This window comes from Zophobas morio, unplaced genomic scaffold, assembly GCF_036711695.1.
Source record: "Zophobas morio isolate AGI-343-1 ecotype UQ-CSIRO unplaced genomic scaffold, CSIRO_AGI_Zmor_V1 ptg000009l, whole genome shotgun sequence".
Classification (NCBI taxonomy): domain Eukaryota; kingdom Metazoa; phylum Arthropoda; class Insecta; order Coleoptera; family Tenebrionidae; genus Zophobas; species Zophobas morio.
In genome coordinates this window covers 10,465,426-10,492,563 of record NW_026972114.1, presented here as the reverse complement: position 1 = coordinate 10,492,563, position 27,138 = coordinate 10,465,426, and the positions used below count along the sequence as shown (strand labels likewise).

Below are 27,138 nucleotides of genomic sequence, written 5' to 3'. Positions count from 1 at the left end.
TTGTTTTCTCTTCCTGTGCCTTATGGTCACCAATGCTAGTGGTGCTAGGTCATTTTCGACTTTAAGACGGATGAAAAACGAAATTCTATAACTTTAAATTCAGTGGCTATCTTAAATATCAATAGTAATCTTTTAACGGAATCAAACTTTAATGACACCACTGACGAGTTCGAAAATAAAAAGTGTGAATAGAAAAGCTTTTTGCAATAATTGTCTACCTGTGTTTAGTTTATAGTTTGTTATCACAACATGATTGTGTAAAATTTGTGTTGTAAAAACATATTGCTTTATAATAATTAAAAAATTACAACTTTTCTTTGACTAAATCCGACACTGACAATTTTCATTTGATTTTTGAAAGCTGGAGACGTTTTTTGCAGGTGGAAAATAAGTCCACTTATTTCACAGCTTGGACCTCTCCAAAGCGGAAAAATATACAATTTGCCTTCTAAATTTTGCAATTTGATTTAAGGGTACTTTCTCAACCTTGAATTCACCACTTTGCAGTATGAGGCATTCCCCCATTAAAAAAAAGTTCAATTTTGTTGACACTACAAGGCCAAATTTTGAATATTTCGCGATATTTTTCCTTTTAATTCACGCATATTCAGCTGTGTTACATTAGATATAAAACGCAACGGGTATGGTATTATAATTATAAACTCAGTTGAACAGTGAGCAATTCAGAAAAAACAATAATAATTAATAACGTACGTAGTGTTAAAGTTTGTCTAGAATTATAAGAATTTTATGGACTCCCAAAGTTAATTCATTTTACAGCTCTGTTGTCAATTTTATTGTACAGCTGAATAGCGGGCCGAACTCAGGTACATAAAACATCGGCTTTCCCCTGACAGGCTCTTTACCTGTACAATAAAATTGACGTCTGGGCTGTAAAACGAATTAACGTTGGGAGTCCATAAAATTCTTATAATTCTGGACAAACTTTACTAAGGTTTATTAGTTACTTAAATGCAATCGAACCTTACTGCAAGCAAGCAGGGCCGGACCACTTGAAGTTTACATGGTGTTAAATAAAATTCACTAAGCAAACATTTTGAAGTAGGAATGTTATCACATGGGGATGATATGAGACAAATTTTAGATAGCAATTCTACGGAGGATACAGGATATTCCCCCAGTAAACACGAAACATTTATTAAACGTTTCCATATATCTCTAACTCGTATAATTTGAAACGTTTCACTGTAACGTTTTGTAAACAAATGTGCAACCTAAATAGAAACATTTAATTGCTAACGTTCTTCTTGAGACGCATGTGAAACATTCTTATTAAGATTAAGAGTGCTTGCGCCCTGTAATTTTGACATATTTGTTATTGCGCAACATCGCCCTAGCACGACTTCATTTGACAACGGTTGAACGGATTGCCGCGAAAAAGTTGTGGACATTTCGGGTTTTTTAAAGAAATAAATGAATCGTGTGTACTAGACCAGTTTGTGAATCGGCATTAGTGTTTGGTTACGTATAACGTAGGTATATTAAAGGTACTGCCTTTTTTTTGGAAAAGCGTCAGCATAACTTATGTCGCGAGATGAAAAACAATTCAAAGTCGAAGAAAATCTGGTAAGTAGCACATTCTGTAATCGAACCAACAAACTTGTCATCAGTAAACGGCATCTTCGAACGTAAGAATATTTCCAAACCGTACACCCGTACATCCATAAATTGTTATATTGTTGTTGCCTCCGTTGATGACACGTCCTGTGAACATCGGCGATTTTCGCCGCAGAAATTAACACAAGAAAGTATCTTCACTTCTGATTTTGCTCTTAATAATGAATTGCCATTTATTGACTTTCAACAAAATCGAGTTCATAAAATCCCAATAATTCTTTCGTGGATGATATTCGTAATTGGATACTTCAGTACCGAACAACAAGCCATTATTGATTTGCTGCACATTTTAAGACAACGGGGTTACAATTTACCCAAAAACGCTAGAACTCTCCAACAACGCCAAAATCATGTAATATTATTGACGTACTTGAAGGACATTATAATCACTTTGGGGTTGCGTGTGGAATTTTAAATAATTTAAATGATGTCACGATATGTCAAAAAAACGATATTTTAAAAATCAGTTTAAATATACATAGATGGGTTGCCACTCGCTAAAAGCTCTACTTGTCAGTTCCGGCCTATATTGTTATCAATAGACTCAATATTATCGCTTCCATTTATTTGTGGGATATGGTATGAAAAAACCGAGCGACGTTAGTCAATTTTTAAATGAGTTTGTCCAAGAATTCAAATTTTTAGAGCTAAATGGTTTAGAGGTTGGCAAAACAAAAATTTTTCCTAGAATTTGTAAGATAATATGCGACGCTCCTGTCAAGGTATTCATTTTAGGTGTTAAGGGGCACACAGGGTACCATGGTTGTAAGAAATGTATTTATGAAGGTGAATACATGGTAGAGTAATTTTTCAGAGTTTGGCTTCTCCGTTACGTACAGATGATTCTTTCAAAAAAAAAAAATAGATGATGATTTTCATTTGTAGAACAGTCCACTTGAAAATTTAAACGTAGGACTTGTTAGTAATGCATGTTTGGATTATATGCATCTTGCGTGCTTATGGGGTAATGAAACGGCTGGTACTTTTTTGGGTGAAAGGTAAAAAAGATGTTAGAATTCCTGACGCGAAAATGGCCACTTTATCTGAAAATATCTTGAAAGTTGAAAGAGTTATACTCATTGAATTTGCAAGAATTCCTAGAAGTCTTCTCGAAGTTTTTGCAGAGTGGGACAACGTTAGGTTAATTTAACTGCCGTTAATGAACTATTAGCAATCTTGTGTGAAGAATTAAGAAGTGTTATATATAATGTAACACTTAAGTATAAGCATCCACAAATATAATTCATAATTTGATAAACAAAGAATGAGTCCTGTGAATTTCATGAAATCTCCCATCAAATACTCTATCTGAACAAATCTAATATCTGTTAAATTGTGTTAGAACCAGTAACGATTAAAATCCTAACATGAACTGTGAATTTACAAACCATAAAACAACTTTACACCACATGCTAGTGTCGGTCGAAAATCCGCATATGTGGAAAAAAACACAAGCATCAGCTACGCGTATTGAGGAAACTGTTGCTTCATCGTCGTTACGATTAATTGTCATTAAACAAAAGCTTCCCCCTTTTTATTAACTACCAAATCAACTAAACTTAACCTGCTTAGCTGACTCACTACGTGGTTGCACTCACAACAAACAAACCAAAAGCGATCCTCTTCCCACCCTCTACAAAGCAAGCACCCCTCTCACTACCAACCCTCTAACTAAAATTCCCTAGCAGAACTACCCACTACCAGAAAAAGAACTAAACGTGCACATGGTTACCTATGTTTAACGATTTTCTAGATTGAATTTTTTTTTTTAAATTCAAATTATTCAAATGCGATTTCACGCCGCTGTTAATTTTTTGTCAACGCGAAATTTTAATTCAAATTTGGCCACCACAATGTAATAAATATTTCAAAAAAATGGGAAGTATTAAGTATTATTCAGTGTTTATGTATGTTCGTGTAATAAGCATTCACGTTCGGTAGAAGTAACTGACAGAAACTTTTCTGTGGTTAAGTTGCAATCTTAAGATCACTAGAAATTTAAGATTGACATCAACTGTCTAATTTTCTAATTCAAATGTCAAATCTGAATTGTGTGGAAAAAAACGAAGTTTTTCTAATTTCGACACGCTTCGTTTCAAGAAAATCCTTAAATACAGCATGGAAACAATTTCCATAAAAGTAATCACGAGAAAGCTCATTTTAAAGGAAAAGAAACAAGAAATATTTCGTGGTTTTCAAAAAATTGGGTAAAACGGAAACAGTTAAACTGGTGGTAGAAATATTCTCCGTAAAGTTCGCTAGTGTTGTCGAGTGTTTTTCGAATTTTAAAATAATACAGATACAGCGGCGCTTGTGCCGTTAATATTATAATCAGAATTAGAAAGACGACTGCGCAGATTTATATACCTACATGCTTTGTTGGTTTCGTTCTACAATTGGTTTTTAAGTTTTATATAATCGTTATTGTTTTGTAAGAGGTAAAACACTCGGCTTTGAAAATAATTGTACGTAATACACGTATAAATTTAGGTTTCCGAAGGCGAAGTTTTTCACATTTTAAACACGTTATAGCTGCCAGAATCAAATTTCTAAGGCGGTACCTATCTCCAATTGCGTGATTGTGGTGAAGATTTGCTTTTCATTTTCTTGGATGAGACATGGATATACCAGAACGGATCCATGGTGAAATTGTGGATCCATGATGATGACATCAAAGCTTGTCCTCCTAAAAAAACTAGTGAAGGGAAAAGATTCAAAATTTTACATGCGGGTTACTCTTTGGGCTTTTAGAGGGATGCGATTTTCTCCTTGGTTCAAAAATAGATTCACCAGATTACCACAAAACCATCACATTTTCGATATTTGACCTTTACTTACTTACATGTCACATTTTTGATACCTACTTTCTGACATTCCAGTAATACATTATACACTAGAACAATTATGTCCGCAATTACACAGCTTAAAAAAAAAAGTTACCAAATCTAGTTACATCTACCGAACGTGAATTCCTTATACCTATGTACTAATAAATCTCGTAAGATATTAAAAACAAAATTGGTCAAAAGTACTTTCCTCGCTGTCGGAAACATGACGACTGCATGCCTATTTTTTTTCTTATTACATTTTATTTTATTACATGCAATATAATGCTAATAATAACAGTGTTGTATCTCCAAATTTTCGGGAAAATACGAAAATACAGTGAACTATTCCTGATATAATCAATTAAATATATTGACTCATTCATTAATTTTTTTGAGCGACCTGTATATGCAAATCCAAAAAATATGAATGGAATGATAAATCACAAGTACATTTTGTACATTTTAGATAGGATTTATTCGGCAAAGTTTTGAGGTGACGTCATCAATTTTTTGGAGAGGACAAGTAAATATATTTTGAATAAAAATGTATCATGCTTATCATAACTGTAAACCATCTGCAAGATTTCAAAGCATTCGGTTTTGCAGATTCCAAATTAAATTGCAAAATGTTGTTTCATAATTTTGATTTTTTTTCAAAACATCTGGACGTTTCGGGTAAAAACTCAATTCGGAGTCACAAACTAGATGTGTAGGACTATGTTATTTTATACAATTTAAAGTCCATTTACTATGCACAATTTTGGAGTGACGTCATCACATTATTGGTGGGGATGATTATGCAAATTTTGGTTAGCGTTTTACCACCTACATGATATTCGTAATATTTATATTATAGGAATTATATTATTAATATAAATATTAGGAATATCATGATGCACATAGTAATTTCTCATAGGAAAACAAGGATTTTACTATTAAGCTTCCCTCCACGACTTACTGCGGGTAAACAATTCATCACGATTGAGATAGGGCGGGTGGGTGGGGCTAATATTATGCCTTTTTCTCTTAAAATACGTAGTCATGTAGTCAAGTTTTTGTTGTGAAAAGATTACTACGCATATTAAGAAAAAAAGACAAAAAATATATGCCCCACCCACCCGCCCTGTCCCAATTGTGATGATTTTTTTCATTCGTCGTGAACCAAGAGGGCGGAGCTTTATTTCAAAATCCTTTTTTCTCTAGAAGAAATTACCATGTAAGACATGTTTTTAAGCTTCGTGTTCTTCAAAAAATACAGTCTATATTAAAAATTAAAGCCAGCTTGGGATCGATACGGATGGGTGGAGCTTATATTTTGGCTTTTATTTTTACTTAATACATAATAGAGTTTGCTTTAAACGACGTGATTATTCAAGAAGATACTTCACATAGCAGTTTCTCATATGAAAACAAGGATTTTACAATTAAGTTCCCCTCCACGACTTACTGCGGGTAAAAAAATTCATCACGAGATAGGGCGAGTGGGCGGAGCGAATATTATGCCTTTTTCTTTTAAAATACGTAGTCATCTGTTTTAAGTTTTTGTTGTGAAAAGATTACTACTTATATTAAAAATATAATTTTGCATTTATAAATGCAAAATTTCACAACAATCGGTCCAGTACTTTCGGAGATTATCTGTCTAATAAAAATCCGGGACGGCAGACAGACGGACAGACAGACAGACAGACGGAAACGGTGGACCTATTTCTTCGTCTTCTAAGGGTCGTGATAGATCGAGAAAATGTAAAAGTAGAGAGTCGGCCGACGAACTCGATTACAATACTTCCTTTGCTTATGCTCGGAAAGTAAAAACATTTTGTTGAGGTTGCAAACTAAACTGTGATAAAAGAAGCCAGTATTTCGAACCCTAAACCAGATATCAGTAGGTTTTTGTAAGTACATACTATAATACACATACAGATCTACAGAGTGATTCAGCTAACTGTACGAATGTTTCAGGCAACCTGAATACAGTCATGGAGGCTGCATTTTGGGTTGCCCGAAACATTCAAACCACAAACAGTTAGCTAAATAACCCTGTATATATAAACAAAGTATAAAAAGTGGCATTAAAAATGTATATTAATTTATTGCAGAAACATCCTTGACACTTAAAAAGATGTTTAATGCAAGATGTTTCAAAAACGTTTCAAAGACGTTTCACATGAAATGTTTCAAATGAAACCTAATGTAGGGGACGACATTTTTGGTTGCCGGGATGTTCTGAAAATGTGTCCGAGCTCTGTGAGAAATGTTTTATGTTCTCAATTATTGTTTCAGACACATTTCAGGCACATAATAGTATATTATGTGCCTGAAGTGTATTCCATTACTGTCGAGAGAACTATAGTTTACCGAGAGGCGCAGCCTCGAGGTGAACTAGTTCTCGAGACATAGGAATGGTACTTTTGCCGAGGTTTGTATGCTATTTTATTCACAATCGTTTTAATTATAGTTTTAAAATAAAATAAAAATATCCTAATTTAAAACTTTGATTTCTGTTTAATATGAGTCACTCAGCAGGCGTTGGAAAATACAAAAATTGACATAACTTGACAGTCTTCACCATAAGCTCTCCTTATAGTTATTTATAATCGCTGATTTCCATCTATCATTAATTACACATACGTAACGTTTTAAGGTCGAAAGTGACATTCATTTCCATCTCTTGGGTGGAAAGTGACAGTTACTTTCAGCTCTTGGGTGGAAAGTGACAGATAAGTGACATATGTCACTTTCCACCCTTGAGATTGAAGTGAAGTATGTAATAGCTCACTTCCAAACTTTTAAAAAGTTTGAAAGTTTCACATTACTGACCGATTGTGAATAAAAAGGTTTACCTGGTCTAAAATACACATAAAATTTGACAACAATCGCTCTAGTAGTTGCAGCAATTATCTGTCTAATAAAAATCGTTGCCAGACAGACAGACGGTATAACGTCGAGAAAACGTGAAAATCGTCATTCGTCTGATAGACCCATTCGGGAAGTAAAAAGACATGAATTTGAAGGAAAATCAAGTTTAGTTTGAAGAATATACGAAACTTGAATAATCAGCGGTAAATGAAGGGGAAAACCAAGAAAAATGTGGGCAAAGGAATTTAAAGTAACTGATGCAATAGGTAGACAATCACAAAAGAGAAAAGGATAAAAGGATAAAAGGAAGCATGGACAAGGAAACCAATGCAATAAATCAACCACCCGCCTGACACCCGCAAGGGTGATAAATAGACTTAGGATTAAACAAGTAAAAAATGAAGGTTTTATCCATTCAAGTTATCTCGCCCCTGGATTTCGTCCTTTATTTTATTTTTTTAAAGGATTTTGGTCTTTCGATTGTCGCCCACTTGAAACAAAACTTCCAGGGGCGGACTTTTCTTATTTTGGACGTGTCAACAGGTTTATCGACCAAGCCACGACTTATAAACTTGTGTCAGTTTCCTTCAAGAGATGTTCCAAACTGTTGCACGATGGCGCCGCTGTCAGTTTTCCGACCACGTCTCCAACCTTATCCACAGTTGCAGTGTGACTGTTCTGTTATTCGGCCTCGGTGAGCACAACAGCGAAGACGTGTTGTAGCGGTCTGTCTTGGCTCTTGAAAGAAGTCGGTCTTTTGTGCAGTATGTGACCAGTTGTTCAGTGGTAATATGGCGGATATAGTGCATTATGTTTGCTTTGTGTTGTTAGTATCCTTGCAGCACGTCCTTACCCAGGATATAACTCAACCTACTGGAAGAAGTAAGTGTAATTTAGGTCTTTCGAGGGGTGCTGCGGCGACCCTTTTTCCAATCAACCCAAATTACATTTAAAAACTCCTCTTAATTAATTGTTTCTATGAAAATAAATGACTCCTTGTTGACCCAAGGTGCATAAAAAAGTAAACACTGCACTCTTTGTTCTAAAGGATGTGTATGTGTAAACACCGACACATTTAATTTCCCATTTCAGGGATTTCCGTTTTGTTATTGTAGCAGTTTTTAATTTTTGAACAGCAAGTCGGCCACTGACCTTGAAGAGTGTCGGGGGTTGAGGGGGTTCGGTAATGGTGTTAAGTACCATCTTGACGTTGATTGAAAGCTTCGATAACTAAAAGCTTTTTATAGCTCTGGAGGAGTTTTTTATTCGAATTTTAAGCGCTGCCAACGTCTGGAATCAAAACGGTTTGGGATATTCAAATGAGTTCAAAAAAAGAAAGCGGATGCATTGTTAACCCAAATGCAGTATGAAGCGAAACATTGACCACATATTTATCAGAGTGAACTTTTGATATCGGATTCGAAGAATCGTAAAACAATAAAGTTAGAATGCATTTGTTGGGTAGATACAAGTGTGAGTAATGAAAAATTTTAGTGCGGTCGTAGTAGCCTTGGTGTGAAATGAAACATATGACAGATTATCGAATTAACCTTTTAGAGCAAGTATTTTTTAAATTTAGCCGGTTTTGAGTCGATTTACTGCTTTAATTAACCTCGATTCGTAATTTTCAGTGCATTCACATCGAGGGTGAAAATAGAAGAGACACTTATTAAAGTACGATTTTGAAACAAGCCCGAATCTACTAAAAAAGTAGAAATCTTGGAGAGTTTTGAAAGCGGCACTACAAGAACTAGCTGTTTTGTGGTATACACGAGTGTTTTAGAATGCTGCAAAACATTACACAGTTGTTAAGTTTTTATAACATTTTGAAAATTGTTTACCAATCATGAATGGCAAAGATAGTCATAAATTTCTTTAGTGTTTAATGAAAGTTTAATGTGATAGATAATTAAAATAAGCTTAATATCGACATATGAGCTTAATAATAGTAGGAATAATATACCCAGAATGCTCCAATTTAACATGCACTGGAAGATGGGTTTATTATTTTGATACAACTTGCCAAACTTAACATTTGCTTCAAAGATCTATAAATAATATATACATATCATACAAATATGAAGTATTCTTCTTTCGAAAGTTACACCCCATTAAACATAGCACCCTATATATTTTTGGAATTACTGCTAGTGAAACCTAGTGAGTGACTAATTCGAAGATGTTATAAAGTACGGGGTGTGGCGTTTGAGAAACGTGGGAAAACTAATAAATCACCGTGTGTATATAATACACAAAATAAGTTTATATATCTTGTTAAACTTTGTATACGTCTGTTAAAGGGACCAACTAAAAAAGTTGTATGCATAATTTCATACCTTCATTTTTAAGAATGTGTGTGGATTTTTAAATATGATTTTTTTTTCATAAAAACAAATATATGGACAACTATTATGGACAAGCTTTTATATCTAATGTCTTTTTCCCATTTTTATATACATATAGACCATCTATGTACATCCGTAAAATTATATAGGTGCTCCTTTTAAGAAAATGTGTAACCGATGAATCTAACACCATGTATGTTTCAAAATATGTATTGTAAATTGTTATTCCTGAAGGAGTACATTAACTGCGTCAAAGATTTTTTTTTAATAGCTCACAAAAAATGTCTGATCATTCACCACCATACGTTGTATATTTTGGATTGGATTCCTTGGCGCAAAACCAAAAATGAAATACACAATGTAGTAGAGTTCCCTCAAAGATATAAGGCGTTTATGACTTCACACCAATTTGACTCCCATTCTAATTCAATAGGCCGCCACAACCGGATGCCTTAAACCCGCTCACCGATACCTACCTGAAAAGACCTTTTCTGGTAAAAGCACAGGGCAGGACTGAGTTTTGCATTTACCGACAACTGCGCCTTTCGATTTATTTATTTTAAGTAAAAACAAAGTAACTTTGTACTCAATCATTTTTTATTACAACAAATTAGTTAGAATTTTGACATACACAACTATTTACTTATTAACTACTACTACTTATTGATCGAAATAGTCACTGTCATCATCACTCGACTCTTCTAAATTAACAATTAACGGTTTTATCAGCCGTGCCCTGTACTGGTCTTTTCCTGAATTTATTCTTCAAGAAGGCACTGTGTTTTGTAGCTTCTGCTACTAACCGCATTTCTATTAACAAACATGTTTTCGGATCATCGGCAAAATTTTTTGCTACAATATTTCGAAAAGTATTTAAAAATAAATTGCTACAAAAATACTAATTAAATGGCCTATTATTATTAATTTTTATTTATTTGTCACTATTTAATGTAAGACAATAATTTTTAAAAATTTTATTTATCTATGTATTTTTTATTAAAAAAATTAAGCTTGATAAACCTGTTTTTATAATTTGTAAATAAATTTAGTTGTGTTATTACACTTCTTTTCAATTTTTGGAGGATATGCAACTGCATATCTCTGCATATATTAATAAAGTTGCAGCATATTTGCATAAATTTCAAGCATATTACATGATCATATTTCTCAAAATTTTGCTGCATACTTTTCGCTCTCTAGTCATGTATTATTTTTAATATAACAGCAATATGAATGTACCCTCTGGATTTGAAACTAAGGACGGTGACATCGTCAAAATTATTTGATTTATCAAAAAACTTAGTGGACCAGTTTTCTATGATTGCGATCGTTCTTATTAAAGATTTTATGTTTTTTGCTTTCAGTATCTTAATAATATTTTCAAATGTGCAGAATAATGATTAAATAATTAAGGTACGGAAGAAACGTTAAAAACAAAATTACTCTTAGTCCGGTCCTTCGCGTCTCGGCCGTCCCTGGCACGTGGCATGGTTTACATTTACTAAGCTTTATGAAGGGTCGGCTGTAAAGTACTTTAAACGTCAAAGCCATAAACACCTTATAGGTTTGAGGAAACTATAACTAGTTAGTAAGCAATAAATATTGTAGTAGGATCCATTTGCCATGTTTTCTCGACATTACATGCTCCTAGGGTATGGAAAGGTGGGTTGCTCGTTTTCGTTTGCCTCTTTGTGGGTCGCTGTTGGCAATTGGCTGTATTTTAGAAATTTCGTGGAGGTGGTAAATACAACTTAAATTTTAGGAAATGATATTCCCTTATATTTGTGGTTTATTGATCCGCCCTTATTTTTCACTTTGGACATCTAGATTTGATAAAATAATAAAAAACGGCCACCCATTTACCATTTGATTTGAGCGCGTTTCGCATAGCCAGCTGAGTTTAGTAACATGTTATAAAAAATGTTTATACAGTTAGAAATAACTTAATATTTTTATATCTTGCATTCGATGTTTGATTATGCTGTTTTGACGCCAGTAGTCCAATAGTGTAAAAACTTTACCAATGTTGATGACTAGTGATAGTGACTAGTTTTCTGGGAACCAATATAATTACCATTATGAGTATCAAAATGATGTTCATTTAAAGTTGACTCATCTAGGTGGAGATCTTTTCATGTGAAGTTGTCAAGTTTCACTTCTATGAATTCAGTTACGTTGAAATTTTAATTTCCAAAAAGCAATGCGTACAGGTTTTTTTTGTATATCTTATGGGACCAATTTTGATTTCAATTTTTTTTTTTTTTTCAAAACTGATACGTGAGAATGAAAATTATTTTCGCAATTCTATTTATAACGAAGCGCTTAATCATGCTCCGCATTTTTTGCTTTATTTTTGGAACACCTGTTCTTGCATTATTAACGTCAAGCAAAATTTGTGACTCCACTTTTTGTTGAATGCAAGTCGTAACTGGGCGACATAAATATCTTGCCCAGAACCGGTACCAGTGACTTTATTTTTTGGCTATGCAATGACATTTATTCGCAACTTCGGGCTTTCACCTACGAAAACTTAATATTCGACCCGAGCTTCGACCTTTGAACGCGTCCGTAATACAAACAAATCATTTCTTGGCATCCCACTGCCTTTTTAATAAAATTTCATTGAACCGAAGCCAACCCACTCGCCACACAGTCCCAACTTTCGGCATTGTTGGCACCCTCTCGCCTCACCCTCGCCTCTTTAGGCGCCTACAATCCTCGGTTTCCTTCGCTGTGCACAACAATTAAGATTAAGAAAAACCGCAGGTTTTAAGGTCAGTGTGTTATCCAATCAATCAATGCAGGAAACCACTTCCTTGTCGACATTAAAATAATCAACAGTTCTATGCGACGTAAAAAATGTGCCCTTTCGCATGATTCACGCGGTATTTTTATTTAAATAATGAGACGTTTCCCGGTAAATGTGTAATTTCAATTGCTAACGCGTTGAATGTTTAATTAGAACAAACTGACCTTCGCGTTTCATTGTTTGAATTTTTAATAATCATTTAGCAACGACGACTACTCGACGGTGACTGCACCACGTCGTTAGAGATTGAATTTAGGCGGCGTCGTGCCGGAAATGCCGTCTTGAATATAAATCGGCTATTCTAAACTGGTTCTCTGATTCACTTGGCGCTACACCAATAAGTGAAAAATTCGGCCTGACAAATGTATCGAATGGTTTTTTCCACTTTCAGATGGAAATAGAATCGGCGATGTCTGTTATCGGTTATCGCCGACACCAATTGCTGAAAACTGCCAGTAAATAAATACCTATAGGGACGGAGTTTTGAATTCCCGATTGAAATGGCGGGATCGATCAGGATTTCCGGATCGAATGACCGATGTTGAGGTAGTTCGTTGCCATGGCTACGGCGCGGCCATGCAACCTGAGATGACTCATCTGATTGGGTCAATTTGAAAGCTGTTGGTACAGGGCTTCCACAGCTTGCCTTTTTTTCATTTCGTATTGTAGCTTTTGTTCGCGATTTTCACTTGTTTTGAAAGACTACAGTTTCAATAAATCGGTCCATTACATGAACTCTTTGGTCACATTGTGTATACAGGGTGGAAATATAATTAAACAGCAACGCGCTACATATACAGGGATTTCATAAATGTTTCGTACGTGTGAAATTTACAAATGCTGCAGATTTGCCACATCTTAGTAATGGTAGATATTTTTAAATTTTAATTAACATGATTACTATGTCAGCTGTCAGAATAATTACGACAGTGCCCACTTAGATGTACGAATCATTCATGAAACAAAAAGTAACAACAAGTTATTGAATAAGATTTGAAAATACTAAAAGGGTCATTAAAAACCAGTTTATTATTTTGAACTGGTTAGCATAAATTCTAAACAATTAAACAAACGTGTTTTTTTAAGGTGTTTGTGTCAGTTTTAGTTTTTAAGAAGCAAAGCGAAGTATTTATTATATATTTTTTTTATCATAAATTTAACAAGGATAAGATATGTTTAACTTTATATATAACTTTTCTAATTTAACTTTACCGAGTAAATATTGTTAACATCCTGTTAGTCACATTTCCTGAATAGTTCTGTGTTCAGTGTTGTATTTTTATTGAAAGCAGTAGCAGCTGTAGTGGTATATGGTTTAAATTTTGAAATCTTGAACATTGATCAGCGAGTTATTTAGAGATTCCCACCACCTTTTAGAATTATAAGACTATAGTGTATGATTGACCACTTTAAATCTTGCCAATATATTTATCAACGAAAAACACCAGCAAAACATGAAAACTAAGATAAATCGTCTCCTTTTCCAAAAAGAAATTTTCTGCAACCCAACTTAAAACACTCGGAACAAAGCATAATGCAGCTCTAGTTTTAAAAAATTCCCCAGATAGTTGATTTATAGCTAGAGTATGAACGCTTTTTGGACGTTTTTTATTGCATAGACTAGTGAAATAACCAGAAATTATGAAAAAATTTGCTAAAAGTAACATTTTTACTTCCCGCACGTACGCTGAGGAAGTAGGTATTGTAGAAAGGTCCATCCGGTGAATAACCACTTTGATGTTTTCTTAGCCTTCCCTGACTCCAAGAATGTGGAAAGTGGGTCTTCTATTCCTATTCCTATTCCTATTCCAATTATCAAATTTTATATGTAGATGGTAAAAAGTCAAGCAAAATTCTTCTAATCATCCCCACCATCATTCTATGACTGTGTCCGAAAATTTTGCATGGTAAATCCTATTTAAATTTTATAAATAACCAATACCTGTACTTGTGGTTTATGAACCCATCTTTATTTGTTACCTAGATTGTTGCAAAAAAATCGAAAATTAATAACAATTTTTTAAACTAGTGTAAGGGGACGCAATGAATCAGTCACATAGCTCAGTTGGATAGAGCATGGTGCGTGATCCTCTCATGGGACACCTTATAGTTGAGCATACAAAAATTTCTGTAAATTAAATAATCGAAAAAATACAAAAAAAAAAAATTCAAAATCCAAAGATTTTAAAATGAAATAACGAAGAATTGTAATATTGAAACCTCAAAATGCTGATTAATTAAAAATCGAGAAACTGAAAAATCGACAAAACGGAGCAATTCTGCAATTTTTCGATATAAAATTTTTCAAATTCGGGATTTTTAATTTTCATTTTCTCTATTTTTCCTTTTGTCAACAAAGGACAAATTTATTCAAACTGAACTTTTAAAAACCGGAAAATTGTAACACTGAAACATCAAAAAACAAAACAATTAAAAATCAAGTAATTGAAAAATCGACAAAAAGAAACAGTTCTGCAATTTTTCGATATAAAATTTTTCAAATTCTCGGTTTTTATTTCTTCATTTTCTCGATTTTCATTTTTTAATTGTTCAACAAAAGGGCAAATTTATTCAAACCGAAATTTTGAATTAAATTGAATAATCAAAAAATGGAGAAAACTTGAAGACTTAAAAACTGAAAAAGGAAACTTGAAATATCGAAAAATTTAAAAATTGAAAAATCGAAAAATGAAAAAATTTAGAAATTGAACAATGGAAAAATTGAAAAAACAATTGAAAAATCGAAAAATTGTAATATTGAAAGCTGAAAACCCTGATTAATTAAAAATCGAGAAAGTGAAAAATTGAAAAAACGAAAAACAAAAACTTCTATAAATTAAACAATCAAAAATACAAAAATTTCAAAATCCAAAAATTTTAAAATGAAAATCGAAAAACTAAAAAATTAAGAAATTGTAAAAAAGAAACATGGAAAAACTGAAAAATTGTAACATCGAAAAGACGAAACACTGAAAAATCGGGTAATTGAAAAGCCAAGAATTGTACACTTGAAAAAAAATCCTAATGGTTATTTAAAAAAAGTGAAAAATTAAAAATCGGGAAATTTAAAACAAAACAATTACAAAATTGTAAATTTGAAAAAAAAACGTAAAATTGAAAATTTGTAACATGGAAACTTGAAAAAGTGATCAATTAAAAGTTGAGAAATTGAAAAATCGAAAAAATGAACAATTGTAAAAAGATGTAAAATCGAAAAATTAAAATATCTGCAAATTAAAAAATCGAAACATACAAAAATTTTACTGAACAATAAAAATCGTAATGAAAATCGAAAAACTAAAAAATCGAGAAATCGAAAAATGTAAAAACGAAACACGGAAAAATCGAAAAATTAACAATTAAAAAAAAACAAAAATTTAAAAATCTCGAATTGAGAAAATAAAAAATCGAAGAAACGAAACAACTTGGAGTTACATACTAAGAAAGTACTTTATTGTTAATGTTTCATTTTCTCAATTTTTCGTTTTTTAATTTTTCAACAAAAGGACAAACTTATTAAAAGTGAAATTTTAAAAAATCAAAAAACTGAAAAATCGAGAAAGAAACATTGAAAAACCGAACAATTTAAAAATTGAGAAATCGAGGAAATGCAAAAATAAAGAAACTCTAAATCGAATAATTAAGAGGTCAACAATTGGAAAAGGAAAAACTGTAACCTTAAACATGAAAAAACTGAAAATTTAAAAAACAGAAAAATCCAACAATTGCAAGATTGAAGATCAAAAATAGAAAAAAAGAAACTTGAACACCGAGAAGTTTAAAAATTGTAGAGATGTACCGACTATAGTCGGCCGACTAGTCGGCTTTGTTAAAACCTGTTACAATTGGTTTAATCCACCGAAAGTTGGTGTCAAAGTGTAGATAATCTTCCGCTAGTTACGCCGTCACGATATCTGGCCCAATAAACACGCAAAGCGAATTCAAAATTTCCAAAAATTTTCAAAAAAACTGCCCTAAATTGTGTTATTCTTTATTTTTGTACTGAGTTACTACAAAAAATTAAATGTTAAAATTATCCAAACAAATTGAACACATATTTTGGAAAACAAAGAAACTTTAGTTATTCCTTTTATTAAAATAAAACAAGTTTTTAAGGTAGTCAGAAAAATAAAAAAAAAAACACACCATCTGTTGCATTTATAAACCGGTTTTAGCAAAGCGGAACAGTCGGCCGACTATAGTCGGTACATCTCTAAAAAATTGTAATCTTAAAAATTGAGAAACTGAAAACTTCGATAATTGAAAAGACAACTGAAAATTTGAAAAATTGAAAAAAAAGAAACTGTAAAATCGAAAAACTGATTAATTAAAAATAGAGAAATAGAAAACTACGGAAAACAAAATTTTCTAGAAATAGAAAAATCGACAAATTGTAAAATTCAAAAGTTGAAGAATGTCAAAGTAAACATTGAAAAACTGTTAATAAAAAAAAATTTAAATAACGAAATGTTGAAAAAATAGCGAAAGTAAAAAATCGGATAACAAAAAAAATCAACAATCAGTAAATAAAAAAAAAACAAATTGAAAAATCAAAAAATCAAAAAAATATCTTAAAATGGAAAAATCGAAAAAACGGGAAATTGTCAAATCTCAAAATTATAACATTGAAACCTAAAAAAACTGACGAAATAAAAATCGAGAAACTGAAAAATCGACAACAAAAAATTAAGAAACGCAAGAACTTCAAAATAAAAATCGAAATACTGAGAAATCCTAAAAATCTTAAAAACATCAAAAGCGATGCGAATTAAAAAAAATGCTCAGACTACACAGATGAAAGCTCGACTTTGGGCCAGTTTGGACTTGGCGCCGATGTACTTTGTTGTGATTGGTCGGGCACGGGTGCGGAAATTAATGTATGGTTTATATTTGTCACATTTTTGACCTGAGCCATCTGAATTTTCCATAAAAAATCAAAATTCTACAAGAAAATTTGAAAATTGAATGAAACCTATTATTCTAAAATGGTTGAAATGTGCAAAGTTTGTCGCTAAACAAAATTTGTGTATCTGTCCCCTTCGGCAACTTGATGACGTGATCTCAAAATTTTTCTGGATAAATCATACAGAATATGCACAATATTATGTGTTTCATGTATGTATGTAACTATGTATTTTAGATTGCTTATTTATTTTATTCATTAAATCAAAAACAATTTATCATAATTTCCTACAATCTGCAATTTTGGAAATAGAATACTGTTGCTATTGGTAATATATTTGACCGATCCAAATTGATGTATTAATCCTACTGAAAAGTTAATGACCTCACCACAAAATTTAATAAAGAAAAACTCACTTGAAACATACGGATAGCATGGTTCATTCGGACCATTTTTTTTTTCAAAATAAGAAAAGCTCAATTTTTTATTTGGTTTCGAAAAAGTTACCATTCTTTTCAGTCCTTAAAAACATGAGAAGTATGTATGTACTTATACTGGGAGTAAGCTAAATATTGTTATAGGGTCAATTCGACGAATGACTACTTTCATGTTTTCTTGACGTTTCATGACCCCGAGAGTACAAAAAAATATGTATAGCGTTGTTGTTTGTCTACCTATTTGTTATCAAATTTTGTATCTACATTAGGAATATCATGTAGATAGTAATAAAATAAAAACATAAGAAATCGTTACAAAAATTTGTCCCATTACCCCGGTTGCTCAAAATTTTGCATGGTAAATGCTATTTAATGTTATAAACAAGTGTACTCCTGTACTTGCAGTTTATGAATCCATTTTGATTTTGTTTATTGTTGATATAGTGTAAGAATACAGCAAAGTCGCATCCACCTATATTTAATAACAATAAAATAATAATAATTGTTATGACAGCTACTCAGTTTTGGTCCTTTGGAGTTTAATTAATTAGTCGTCTCCTCTGTTTTTAGGAACACAAAATTCATCAAATTTCATTTTCTTTTAACGCAAACGCATACTTGGATATGCCGCTGCTGATCTCGTTATCTGTAGGTGCTAATAGTCCAACTCTTGAAGTATGTATAAACATAAACAGTCAAAGTTAACCATGTATTGGAAATACAATTTTTTCTGGTGGTTATCTGCTTTCGGCATATATTAATAGTAACAAATGTACTGAATTAAACTTCTTTTTACGTCTCGAGCGTTAAAAATAAGTGCGGATTATTAAACCACAGATTGAAAATTAAAGATACTTATTTTTTAATAACAAAATTTGAGGTGACGTCACCAATTCCTTCGAGAGAATAAATAGACAATTTTTGACTAGCGTTTATGTAATTAGCTTCGCCTCCTGCATTTAAAATCTCAGGGTAATCGATATTGTAGTTATGGAGATCACTCTTTCAAAACACTATCAAAAGACGGCTAAACGAAACCGGGAAATCTGAAGTCGGAAATTCCTCCAAAGATCTTGTTGTAGAATAGTGTCCCGTAGCTGTTGTTTCATTTGTTATTATTACATTCATTAAAAATAAAATCAAATGCATTTTGAAGCAAGAAAACTAAAGAAAATATAAAAATGTACCTCTTAGAGAGGTCCAATGAAGAATACATTAAATAAGGTTTCTAATTTAAGATTTTGAAATGACGTCATCATAGTTTGGATGGGATGAACGAACAGAACCAGTGTTTTAGCAATTACATAATATGTATTTTTAAAATCAGTTTATTTATGATTTCACAACAATTTATCCAGTAGTTTCAAAGATTATTTATTTAATAAAAACGACAACTACTATTTTGTAATATTGTAGGAGGAAACTCAAGCAAAAAAAATGAAATTAACCATGCGTCAAATCTCCAGCCTGTTGTAATACTTTCCTAGCCATGCTTGGGAAGCAATAAAATGGAGAAAGAGAAAGAAAAATCCATTTGTGAAATAGTGTCGTGGAAAAGGGACATTAATGTTCAGAGAGAATTATTTGCCAATATCGTATTACATGCAGTAAATTGAAGCTTAAAGCTGCACTCTTCCACACGATATAATAGAGGCACAAATCACCCAAGACACTGCCGATATAGCTCTGCGAAAAGCAGGTTATTAGCAAAGGAAAAGCAAGGAAATCTGGAAAAACCGGAGACAGATATTTAGATTTATGTAAAATTAGAAATTCACTCAATATATATCAATGTACTGGAATTAAGCTCTTAAATTTTACCAACGTATCAGATAAAGACAATTTACTGTGTAAATACACATTTTGTAAAAGAGATGGAAGAATTTGTTGTCTTTTTGATGTTTTTCAATAAAGCTCGCCCTTTTCGCTCTTTCTGGACAAAATATTCATGGAAACGTTGCTTTTGCATCCTGCAGGGACCTATCCGAAATATTCTTACTCATCTCTTTGTTCCAACTTCGAAACATCAAAAAAAAGTATAAAGGAAACGTGTACAGAGCGCAGTATCCGGTTTTAAAATGCGTCAAAGCCCAGACAATTCATCTGTTCTCATGCCCGTCTCATTCTCCTTTCTCTTCTTATTAAAGCACATGTTGATACTCGAAGCGATTATCGTGTAATTCTCTCTGATAACGTAGACAAAAACAGGCGTGTTCCTTTATAAAAACGCCAAGATAATAAATAAGGGCGCTCCCTTCTTCATTTACAAACACAATGCAACGGTAATTTTCGTTTTTATGGCTAGGGGGCAGCTGAAAGTTCGATACGACACGTGCTGTGTCATAAACAAATAGGGAGGAGGGGGGATGGACCCCAAAATGGTCCAGATGTGTGTATATTTGGGCTTGTTCTCACCATGTGGTTTGGCCGATTTTTTGCGATGGTCTATTTTGGGGAATTTGGAAGTGGAAATGACGCCAATCTCGGTGTGAGAATTGTGAATGGATTGGAAATGGGTGAAGGAGAATAGGTTCTAGGAGAGAACAATGGTGACTAAGTTGACAGGATTTTTTCCCTGCCAAGGTCTGCTCGTAGGGGAATAAAACAGTTCAATACTTTTAGGGAATGTTTTAATTAATGTGGTTAGGGTGCGTCACATGGTGTCTAGACGAAGGGCGTCACCTGACGAATCAATGTGTGGTCAACTGTAGAATTTTTATAGTCAAATCATGGTGATGCTTTTAAGAATCTTTATATTCTACTATTCGTTTGTAGAACCGCTGAAACATCCGAAAATATGATTGAAAACAATGTATCTTTATTAGAAAAAAAGTTATTTCAAAAATTTTGAGTCTAATAACGAACTAAAAAAAACTACGACTAGATGCTAGACATTATTAATAATCAATGGACAAACAGTTTTCGAATTCTTGCATTTTCAATTACATATAACCTAATTTCGAAATAGGTAACATAAACAGTCATGTAAATTTACAGCATGAAATAATCAGAACTTATTATCTTTATCTAACACAGAAGTCTAATTTAAAATAGAACCTGTATTTAGATTACTCGAGGAAGTTATTAGCGTGAAATAAACGAAGATGAAAAGGCTTTAACAATTTGAGTTTTTCGAGCATAAGTTGAATCTAATAGCACCATTTATCTTTAGCCAGATTGTTTAAAAAGTTGCAGCACTAGAACAGATTTTCTCGCATCCTTTGATTACGTGTAGGTTGGATGAATGAACAGCCTGCGCTGAAGTCCTGCTGGATTGCTGAGGCTTCACGAGACGTGTTTTCCAACCAATAGGAACGGAGTTAGTTCACATTAATTACGCGACTACGATTTTAGTATAATGCTAACTTTGAAAACAATACAATAGTTGCAAGGCTTGAAATTGCAGTAACTAAGAAATACCGCACAACATACTGGTGATTACTAATAAAGGTCATGGCTTTCAATTCTGATGAGAAAGCGAAGAATGCATTGCAATGACTATTAGAGATCGAATCTTAAGGTCTGAATTAACCCTCAAAACTAAACATCTATTGAAATAATATCGTCGCCTGAGAACTTGTTTGATCTACAGACCAGAGCGCGCTCAGGCTAGTGTCGACTCTAATGGTTGGTTTGGACTATAATTTGTGCGGGAAATAGTTGTTGGTCGGATTTTATAAGGAATAAGTGCACATTTTTGGTACATATTTAGATGATTTTATTTACAAATACATATAATGTCACATGTTTCACTCGATTTTGACATGCAACTACTTTTTTGTTTAACTAAGAATTAATTCTTTAATTGTGTTTCATACTAGCAAAACGTCTTAAATTAACAATATTGTTGAAATCGTAATAATTGAATGGATTTTTTTCGGGAAAATGTGGTTATTTTTATGTTTTGGGATCATTGTGTTCAACTTTGTATGAATTTTTAAATGTTTTAGTGACAATTTTTGTGGTATTTTCGATACATTGTGTGATACACTGAGAAGAAAAAATGAAAAATAATAATCTAAAATTATAAAAATCGAAAACCTGAAAAATCGTGAAATCTAAACATCGAAAAACTAAGATGTCAACAAATCGAAGTATAAAAAAATCGTACAACCGAGAAATTAAAAAATACAAATATCGAAGAACTAAAAATATAAAAATCGAAACATCAAAAAATTGAAAAACCGAAAAACGAAAAATCGAGAAACTGAACAATCAAAACATTGAAACATCCAATTCTTGATTAATCGAGAAATCAAAGAATTTACAAAATTGAAAAATAGAAATATCGAAAAATCTAAAAAATGAAAAATTCACAAGTCTAAAAATTTAAAAACCGAAAAATCGGATAATTGAAATATTGAAACATCGAAAAACTGGAAAATCCGAAATGTAAAAAATTAAAAACCGAGAAATCGAAAAATCAAATGATCAAGAAACCGTGAAGTCGAAAAGTCGAAAAATTGAGAAACCGAAATAGGCCAAAATCGAAAAGTTAAAAAATTGATAAATCAAAAGAGTCATTCAATCAAAAAATCGAAAAATTGAGAAACCGAAATAAGCCAAAATCTAAAAAACGAAAAGTTAAAAGTTGAAAAATTGGAAAATCTAAAAGCGGAAAAATGGACAAACTGAGAAACCGAATAGGCCAAAATAAAAAATGGAAAAATTATAAATTGAAAAACTGTTTAATCAAGAAAATGAACAATCAAAATATCGAAACATCCAAGTCTTGATAAATCGGAAAATCAAAACCTTGAAAAATACAAAAATTTTCAAAATGAATAATTAAAAATCGAACATTTGAAAAAACGAAAAATTGAAAAACAGAAAGTCTAAAACTAGAAAGTCGAAAAATCGAAAGATGAAGAAATCCAAGCATTTGAAAAATTAAAACATCAAAAAATTGAAAAATCTGAAATTTAAAAATTGAAAAATCGAAAAAGTAAAAACATCGATACATCGAAAAATCCAGAAGTCAAAAATCGAAAAGCCAAAGAATCGAAATATTGAAAAAGCCCGAAACTGAAATGTCGAAGAACTGAAAAATGAAAGAAAAATTAAAAAATGGAAAAACTGAAAAATCGCAAAAGTGGAATATGCAAACATTGAGAATCTAAAAAATTAAAAAATTGAGAAATCGAAAATTCAAAAAAGTCGAAAAATCGAAACCTTAAATCCAAAAATTGAAAAATCATAAACCTGAAAAATTGAAAAACTGAAGAATAGAAAAACTGAAAAATTTTAAAATTAAAAACTCAAAAAATCAGACTTTAAAAAATTGATAAATTGAAAAATCAAAAACCTAAAATCTTGAAAAGTTGAATAATTGAAGAAATAAAAAATCGAAAAAGAGTTTCTAAAAGTTAAATTTGAAAAAAATTGAGATATTTAAAAATCGTAAAATTGAAGAAGAGGAAAGTTTTAAAAACGTAAAACTGAGACATCGGAAAATTCAGAAATTGAAAATCGTGAAATTGAAGAATTGAGTACATAATTGTAAAATCGAAAAATTGAATAATAAATAAACTGAAACAACCCAGAACTGAAATTTCGGAAAATTGGAAAATGAAGGAAAAATTGAGAATTTAGAAAAGTCAAAAATTGAAGTGTAGAAAAATTGAAAAAATGTGAAACTGAAACATTGGAAAATTGTGAAATCGAGAAATTGAAAAGTTGAAAAATTTTAAAATCGAAAAATTTAATAATAAATAATCTGAAAAATTCCAAAACTGCAATTTCGCAAAATTGAAAAATGAAAGAAAAACTAAAGAATGGAAAAACTGAAATATCCAAAAACTGAGAAATTAAAAAATTTTAAAATGGTGAAATCAAAAAGTCAAAAAAGTGAAGTCAAAAAATCGAAACCTTAAAAATTTAAAAATTGAAAAATCAAAAACCTAAAAAATTTAAAAACTGAAGAACTGAAGAAATGAAAAATCGAGATACTTAAAAATCGTAAAATTGAATAGGAGAAAAGTTTTAAAAACGCAAAACTGAGGCATCGGAAAATTCAGAAATTGAAAATCGTAAAATTGAAGAATTGAGTAATTGTAAAATCGAAAAATTGAATAATAAATTAACTGAAACATCCCAAAACTGAAATTTCGAAAAATTGAAAAATGAAGGAAAAACTGAGAAATCCCAAAATTAATTATCCAAAAACTAAGATATTTAAAAAACGAAAAATTGAGAATTTAGAAAAGTCAAAAATTGAAGAGTGGAAAAATTGAAAAAACGTAAAACTGAAACATTGGAAAATTGAGAAATCGAGAAATTGAAAAATTTTAAAATCGAAAAATTGAATAATGAACAATCTGAAAAATTCCAAAACTGAAATTTCGCAAAATTGAAAAATGAAAGAAAAACTGAAGAATGGAAAAACTGAAATATCCAAAAATTGAGAAATTAAAAAATTGAAAAAGTGAGAAATCAAAAAGTCAAAAATCGAAATATTTAAAAATCGTAAAATTGAAGAAGAGAAGAATTTTAAAAACGTAAAACTGAAATTTCCGAAAATTGGGAAATCGAAAAATTGAAGGATTGAAAAACTGAAAACAGTCGAAACTGTGGAAAGTCAAGAAATGGGAAAATCAAAACAAAATACAAAAATTGAGACTTTATAAAAGTCAAAAATTGAAAAAGCGTAAAACTGAAACATCGGAAAATGAAGAAATCCAAACTCTGAAAATACTTATATGAAGTTACCGAAATAAAAGAGAGAAAACATAAAAAAAAAACAGATGGAATTGAAGTTTACCAAAATTGCATAAAACAAACTTATTGCCCTTTGCCAAACAGTTTAAAAAATTTATGTGGGAGAATTTTTACAAATTAAAACGATATTACGAATCTTACAGAAACAATGGAAAATTGAACAAAAGCGCTTAAATAAGAATCCAGTTTGTGACCTACACCGTTCAGTATTTAGAACAGACTTGGAATTTATGGAAGGGAAAATGCTGTAACATAGGAAAACCATTAGTATTCTCTACACTCTCTTCTACATGACTTCGCAATTGCGAATTATTTGACTGGAAAGCTGTAGGAATCTGGGTAAGTAAACATTCAAAAATTAATATATGTACATGAAGATGGAAGGGTAGCAAAGCTTTGGGACTATATTGAACTGACTAAACAGATGCTATAAGGAAAACGCGCGAACAAGAAACATATCGTTGCTGTTGATTAGAAAACACGTGTTTTAGTGACGTATATATAAAGGCTTGACAAATGTAAGACAAATAAGAAAACGTGTTTATTGGCACGGAAATGGATTTTTGGATAAGTGCACTCGCGAAATCAAGGCGTGAACGAATTAGAAACGATGAAATAAGCGAAACTTTGGGTTTCATAAATGCACAAACAAAACGAAATAATAATTACAATAGTGTGCTGATGTTCAGAGAACGGGAAAAAAGTTACAACATCGAAATCTCCGGACAGCATAGATGAAACTGGAACAAGGTCTATAATGAGATCAGGAAAAGATGGAAAAGACAAAATGGAAGACGGTGAACTTTCAAAGAAAACAAAATTAACGAGTTGTTACGAAAGTTCATGCGGTATGAAAATGTCTATTCTAAATGAGTCCACAAAATACACTAACGTTAATATGGCAAAGAAAGTGGATTTGTAATGGTCACAAAAGGTAAAAACAGTTTGGTGTAGTGCTGTCCAGTGCGTTTTAAGCAAAATTAATTATTTTCGTGACATTCGCTTTATTACAGAGAAAGTGGAAAAGTACGTGGTGCGGTTTATTTTCATACAACTTAAAACTTGGCGTCTCTGTAAAAAAGTTGGAGCGCATTTATCAAAAGTGTCAGTCCTCTCTTCCGCAAGAAGTGAAATATTTCCCCAAAAAGCACCTTAGATTAAAATGAAATGTTCGTTTCAGGTTGTATCAAAATTTATTTTGAGCTATTTCAATCACGTTTTAAAGAATATAAATGAAATTTTTCCAGGATTGTTATAAATTGTTACGCGCTTTAAATACGCATTTATTTGTAAAAGAGAAACTTGTCGTACAGATTACGTGGGTGATCTAATCTCCTGCACAAACTTCCATTTTTGGATTATGTCTTAAACCTTGGATGTTTTTACAGGATAATTTAACTTTGTGTTTATTTAGGGAGAAATTAAGCGACCGTCATTACATAAAAGTAAATGTTATACGACACATTTAACAACAGAGATGTGATTTACCAAAATTAAATGACCCTTGAGCTGTGTTTATTGTACTAGTCATGGATATTCGTGTAGAAACATTGCAACATTACCAGAGATTATGTACCGAAATATTCACTAATATTTAAACATTACGTGTCTTACAACTCTAATAAACTCCAAGCTGGGTGTGCTGCCGCAGTTTGGTATCAGTTTACTTTTTTAATAGCACCACAGATTAGAAGACTCCTTGTCTTCTTGAGAGTGTTTGTTGTTTAACAAAATTTTAAATAAATGTGACATTTATGGTTTTGTTTTGAACGGGATGTAGGACAACGCAAAAATCGGCAGAAACTGTTAACCACTGGATGTGTCACCGGAAAACAAAAATATCCGATGTTTCAGCTTTCAGTATTTTTAGTAAATGTGCGTTACGAAACCTTGGTTTTGTATGCCCTTGTGTAGAGGGTAAATAATTAGGCAGATAATTTCAATAGGTAATTATTTTTCGAAGTTTCTTTAATTTCCAGATGAACGGGGAGACAAAATGCTTACAAAAATAAGAAAATCCAATACTGACACTAATGAGAATATAACCGGTTCCAGAATTGTAGGAAAATGGGATGAACAGTTTCTGAGACAATCTAGATAATCAGTGAATTTTTTGAGATACTGTTTCAGATTGGACAGACATACGGAAACGGGCGACCAACATTTTCGTGTTCATGATTGGAAGTAAAGAACATCCGTCATTATTTTGCCAGAATTTTACGGAAATTGGACTGTTCATGAAAAAATAGAAAATGTGGCGTTTCGTTCATTCTGTAGAACATTTTGTAATCAAAAAAGACCAACTTAGGCCTAACTTTTTAAACCACACAAAAGTTATTTATATGTTTGCGTAGACGACATTTAAATTTTATGTCTAGTTGTATTAAGGTCGAAAAGTGTTCATAATAATTACGAGAAAACACAAACCTTCATTAAATTGTCGCATTTAATTACACTCGAACTTTTTCTTTCTCGTAATAATAAAAATAGCCGCGACTACTTGTTATATAAAACGACTTGTCCTTTCGACTTGAACAATTTGTCTCGTCACATAATTACAACTAAATGCAACTTTATTCCGACTGCGAAAAAGCTCTTGCAA

The 27,138-nt window shown here is 31.9% G+C and overlaps 1 protein-coding gene across 1 annotated transcript in view; it reads left to right on the top strand.

The window, feature by feature from the left end:
* The first annotated feature begins 7,999 nt into the window (after positions 1 to 7,999).
* Positions 8,000 to 27,138, top strand: part of LOC135125857 (disintegrin and metalloproteinase domain-containing protein 19-like) — a 56,295-nt gene continuing 37,156 nt past the window's right edge. The window contains exon 1 of the mRNA XM_064051582.1: positions 8,000 to 8,207. Within this exon, the coding sequence (XP_063907652.1) occupies positions 8,117 to 8,207 (91 nt within the window). The 5' untranslated portion in view covers positions 8,000 to 8,116. The remainder of the gene's footprint in view (positions 8,208 to 27,138) is intronic.